Source organism: Chenopodium quinoa, unplaced genomic scaffold, assembly GCF_001683475.1.
Source record: "Chenopodium quinoa cultivar QQ74 unplaced genomic scaffold, ASM168347v1, whole genome shotgun sequence".
Taxonomy (NCBI): domain Eukaryota; kingdom Viridiplantae; phylum Streptophyta; class Magnoliopsida; order Caryophyllales; family Amaranthaceae; genus Chenopodium; species Chenopodium quinoa.
In genome coordinates this window covers 20,847-26,798 of record NW_018743712.1, presented here as the reverse complement: position 1 = coordinate 26,798, position 5,952 = coordinate 20,847, and the positions used below count along the sequence as shown (strand labels likewise).

General features: G+C 31.8%; 1 protein-coding gene across 1 annotated transcript; it reads left to right on the top strand.

The window, feature by feature from the left end:
- Positions 1-721: 721 nt before the first annotated feature.
- Positions 722-3,356, top strand: LOC110684530 (cysteine-rich receptor-like protein kinase 10). The gene is made up of 2 exons (XM_021860972.1): positions 722-1,230; positions 2,307-3,356. The coding sequence occupies exons 1-2, from the start codon at positions 838-840 to the stop codon at positions 2,847-2,849; spliced, it is 936 nt and encodes a 311-aa protein (XP_021716664.1). The 5' UTR covers positions 722-837; the 3' UTR covers positions 2,850-3,356.
- Positions 3,357-5,952: the final 2,596 nt, after the last annotated feature.

Below are 5,952 nucleotides of genomic sequence, written 5' to 3'. Positions count from 1 at the left end.
TACGGATGTTCTTTAGATATACAAAAATAACATAAAGCTAAGTGTTCTTTATAAAACAGCTATATGTTCTTTACAAAACAGCTATATGTTAACTACAAAACAACTATATGTTCATTGCGCCTTATTTAAAAAAAAAATAATTAAAATTCTGTATGCACCATGCCTCCAAGAAGAAAATTTCACACTTTTCTTGCCTTTAGAGTCGGTTCAATTTGGTAATTACCTCAATATTATGTTTACCAAATAATTAGTGAGTGCTTCTGTTGAAGATAAAAATAATCGAATACGGCAGGCCAGGGTATTCGTATACGGCTACGTGTGGTCCGTTGAAGATAATAAAATCCTAATTATTTAGGAATATTCCATCTATGTTATTACATACTACAATATTTTAATTTATTTTATGGAAGATTATTATGATATAGAATTCAGTTGTACCGTCTATTTTTTATTTTCCTCAGGATGGAATTTATAAATTATTCATGAAACTATTATAATCAGAAGAAATCTAATAGTTATTGTCATAATCACTCTTGCATTATAGAATCAAGTTGGAGTTTAGTTGGGATAATTTAAGTATTGTTTTTGCACATGGTTGGAATGTGGTACATTTCAATTCCTAGGTCAAACTTATTTGAATCGAAGTTACATCCCTCCCACTTCAAACCAATAATGAAATAGCTAATAATATAAATATTTTTTTATACATATTTTGATGATACTTAAATGTACAAGATCAACATGCATCCTTTTTTGCTTGTTAAATATGATGCTAAGCACCCTAAGACCTGGAAATATTAAACACGAACCAACGACCTTTAGATTTAAACGCGAACCATGGTTTCATCACCTTTTCATGGCTTCCACATAATATGTTGGTTCCTTCTTATTTTCACTTTCTGTCTTAAATGTGTTTCTTCAACTACTGAGGCGACTAAGGAGTTTGTGAGAAATGATTACATATGCGACGATACCATGGGCACCTACACCAGTAATAGTACTTTTAGTTCAAACCTTAAACTTGCATTTTCCAATCTCACTACCCTCTCTTCTTCACGCATCTTCTCCAACGTCACGATCGGATCTGATGAGGCTGACAAAGTCTACGCCCTCTATGACTGTCGGAATGATATTTCTCTAGATAAGTGTCACCGCTGCATTGAGGACGCCATCGAGAGTATTCTAGATCTTTGCAATGCCCAACCTAAAGAGGCCATTGTCATGTATGAGGTAATGAAAAGTGTAATCGTTCATGTATATACTTTATGCAGATTTCCATTCCGTTTATATGAAATCATATAGAATGACAATAATTATAAGAATTTTTTGTAAGAAATTACCTAATAAAACCTAGATTTTGTGAGAAACTATCTAGTAAAAGGTACAGAGTAAAATATTTAAATGCTGGACAATTTTACAATGGCTACAATAATATTGTAGCCATTGTAATCTTTCAATCTCAACCTTTAAAATTTGGTATTAAATCTTAACCATTCAAAGTTGACACTTTTTCTTTTTTTAATATACAATTAGTAAAAATTACGGTAGTTTTTTTTTTCTTGAAATAAAATTAGTGATAATCATAGATCGATTACTTTTAAGAAAAGCCTAAAATTATTTTCCCCTATCCTTTCCTCCATTGATATACGGTTTCATTCCGAATCTCGACTTTAGTATGATGTATTTTTGGTGATATTTTGTTTTGCGGGATAGAAGATATAGAGTAGTTAATTGTGGAGGATAAAATATCTAATATTCCTATTCTCAATGAAAATGCAAAGTTAAGTATGTTCATTTTCTACTATACAATTAATGGAGATTGAGAGATTTGCCAGGTAAATGAAAGTAAAAAACTGCTTGTTTTGGCGATTTTTTTTTTTTTTTTGCTTAATTATTTTTTAGTCAAATAAATAAATGAACAAGATTTATCCTTAAAATTTTAATGGTTGAGATTTAAAACATTTACAATGGCTACATACTACCTTAGGCCATTATCACGTGTTAGGGAGTTTTTCATAGAATCTGAGTTTTTATTATGTAATTTCCGATAAAAAAATCCAAAAAATGTTATTTCATTCTTAACAACCAATTTCATGATGCATTATTATTATTATTATTATTATTATTATTATTACTAGTTCTATAATACAGTGAAATCATTATATGGAAGAAGAGATCGAGTGACTAACCATTCTAAGGATAAATTTATAAATTCGATATTATAATTTTTTTTTGGTGAAGGAATTTGATAATATAATGTAGTCTATTAATTTGAATTTCCATTACATTTGCTCTCTTTTAACCAGGAATGCATGTTACGCTATGCAAACCGCATGATCTTCTCAACTATGGAGCTCACCCCAAACTATACGAATTGCGACATGGTCTATTATACCAACCGTAATATCAAAGAGGCTGTCAAGTCAACCCTCGAATCACTAGTCGACGAAGCAACCAAGGAAAGTAAATCATCGAGTTACTTTGCATCTAAGCCTATGATTCGTATAGTGGATAGGTACTTCTACTTTTTGGTGCAGTGTACACCAGATCTAAGCAGGGTGCAATGCAAGGAATGTTTGACGAATGCTTTAAATTTCACGGTCGAATCGTGTGCGAGTGATAACCGATTAGGAGGTCATATTACGGCGCCAAGTTGCGAAATGAGATATGAAGATAAACTTTTCTTTAATGTATCGTCGTTTAACCATAATTATACTCCGCGTCCAGTGAAGTCCATGTCTACACTTACTATGATTCTCTTAATAGGTTCTTGTGTTGTACTTGTGGTGTTAGTTAAGATGTGTTTGCAAAAGATCTTAAATTGGTGTAGAGAAAGAACAAGGTTTTGAGTGAAGTCTTAAGTGAGAAGAGGGATCTTTCAGGGAAGATCTCAAGATGCAACTATTAGAGGGAATAGTTGTAGGGAGTATGAGTTCAATTTGTTGAGGAACTCGATAGAGGCTCAAGTTCCTCATAGGTTGTAATAGAGTAGTTGGCCTATTTTAATGGAATGTTTTGAGTCAAAATTCCTTGTGGACGAGGTTTTTCACTTTCTATTAGGCCCAAGAAGTTTTCCTCGTAAAATCTCTCTTGCACTATTTCTCTCCTTGCGTTAAGTTTATTTTAATCTCGCAAAAAGTACGTGACTAGCAAGCTCAATACTACAATTCACTCCCATCTTGCAGTATTTCATCTAAGTAACAGTTCAAGATTAGATAATGAGACTCTTTGTATCCTGTTCGAATGCTAGCTTAGCCTGATCGATGTGCCAAGCTTCACCTATGAGTACGTAGATAAGACGGGTGATGGAGTTCAACGACGCCTCATGTCAATGATGAAAAGCTTTGTTTTTTTTTTTTTTTTTCCTCATCTTTTAATTTTGTTTAATGTAAGGATATTTTTTGTTTTTTTTAATCAATAAATAATGTAATAATAATTTAATACTAAACGTGTTTAATTTTCTTAAAACAATTGTGTCGATTGTGCAAGAAACAACCGACGACAGTGGCACCATCCTAGTTGTTTGCGCTCTGAAAATGGTATATTTGAGGACTCATCAATGTCGTTTTGCTGTATATATATGAAGGAGGATAAAGAACGAAGTATAAAGTAAAATGTAAAAAATATTATTATATTGCTGGCTTGCTATTACAACTGCATACACAGCTTGGTCCTCCCACACCAATAAAGTGTTGGCTCATTTAATAAGGTTATTACATCAGATTCTAAAAGTCAGGGGTTTGAACCCTACTAATATTTACCAAAGGAGGTTATTATTTGGGGGCCGGGTAGAGATCCTTTACACTTGCCTCTACTTCCTTGTGGCTGGCCTACAAATATTGCCATCAAGGTTGAGGTCTAGTCAGGAACCTCCTTTCTATAAAAAATAAATAAATAAAAATTGATCCTCCAAACAAAGTATGTGCAAGACTGCAAGTATGAAAATTTTAAGGCTGTCATCAAGTATGGTTTTCAAGCTTAAATGATTAAATTACAGACTAAAGCATATACCCTCTATCCCTTCATAATTTTATCCTTTTAACTTGTATCCAAAACTCGTTACGTAAAACATAAATATTCACAATTTTGTATGTTTTAAAATTATAATTTATTATCGATATTCTAACAATAGACATATTAAACATAACTAACAAGCAGAATCTCTCAAAACACTACAGAGTATATATTTTATTAATTTGACATTAGTGAGAACTCTTATTCTTAATTTTTTAAAGCTTGACCCAACAAAATGCAATGGAGCAAATTTCAAAAGATGGAGACTGGAGAGTACTATGTATAAAATGTTAAATACTAGATACATGGTGATTGATGCGTAAATATTTTGTATAAAGCACTTAAGCACATACTCCACGTACCTTATTATTGGCCACTAATATTTTCTTAATTGTGATCATATTTACTATGGAGTACTATCCAAAAAAATATATATATATATATATATATATATATATATATATATATATATATATATATATAATATAATATAATATAATAAAATACAAACTGGATCATATTTATGCAAATAAGATTTAATATGCAAGGAAGAGCTCGTCAAAAAAAAAAAAAAAAAAAATGCAAGGAAGATATAGGAAACTTTCTACTGACCATAACATTATAAGGGACAGGTGAAACAAAGTGTATGGAAGACGACGTATGAACTATGAAACATGATTCTTGCACCACCAACTAGGAGCTGAGTCAATCGAATATTAATCATAATATCTTTTTAAGGTAAGAACCTTGACTATACCTCAACTCTCACATTATCACTGCCTAGGAGAAGTACTACTAGCCATATTCTATTATAATATTTGATAAAGTGATGGAGACATTATACTTTCCCTGCCATTTGGATTTGGTTTAATTTGGTAATGACTTCAATTTAAATTAATTTAATGATTTGTAGGCTAGATTATGAAGGACACTATTAATTAATAATAATGTACTACGTATTATGGATACCAAATATACAGCGAGTGCTTTCATTAACCTTTAGCTATAAACAAACATGTAATGGAATACGGCAGGCCAGGGTATATCGCATATGTGTGGTCCGTTGAATATAATAAAATCATATTTAATTAAGCATATTCCATTTATGTTAATACTACAATATTGTAATGCATTTTAGGGGAGATTATGATACGTAATTTGAGTTGTATACACCCTGTTTTCTTTTCTCCGGAGACTTTCAAATGAGGGCGGGGTTTAGTCGTTTAGAAATTATTCATGAAACTATTATAATTATGCCGAATTTAATTAATTAGTGTTATAATCATTCTTGCACTAAAGAATCAAGTCATAATTGGAGTTTAATTTAGATAATTTTAGTATTGATTTTGCTGATGATGGGAAAGAGGTATGTTTCCTTGGTCAAATATATTTGAATATAATCGAAGTTATTACTTCCTTGCCACTTCAAAACAATAATGAAATAGCTAATATATAATAGAAAATTACAAATATCTTTATATTTGATAATACCTAAATGTACTACGTCAACATCAAACACGAACCATTGACCTTTAGATTTGTATACCTTCCCAAAATCAAATACGAACCATGGTATCGTCAAGCTTTCATGGCTTCCAAATAACATTTTGTTTCCTCTTTATTTTCACTTTCGGGCTTTATTGTGTTTCTTCGACTACTCAAGCTATTGATGAGGAGTTTGTGAGAAATGATTGGGAATGCGACGATACCAAGGGCACCTATACTAGTAATGGTACTTTTAGTTTAAACCTTAAACTTGCATTTTCGAATCTCACGGCCCTCTCTTCTTCACACATTTTCTCCAACGTGACGTTCGGATCAGATGACGATGAGGCTAACAAAGTCTACGCCCTTTATGACTGCCGGAATGATATTCCCCTTGATAAATGTCACCGCTGCATTGACGACGCCATCGAGAGTATTCTAGATCTTTGCAAT

Coding starts and splice junctions, on each gene's coding strand:
- LOC110684530 (XM_021860972.1), top strand. CDS start 838: ATGGTTTCATCACCTTTTCATGGCTTCCACATAATATGTTGGTTCCTT. Junction 1,231..2,306: donor AGGCCATTGTCATGTATGAG/GTAATGAAAAGT, acceptor TCTTTTAACCAG/GAATGCATGTTACGCTATGC.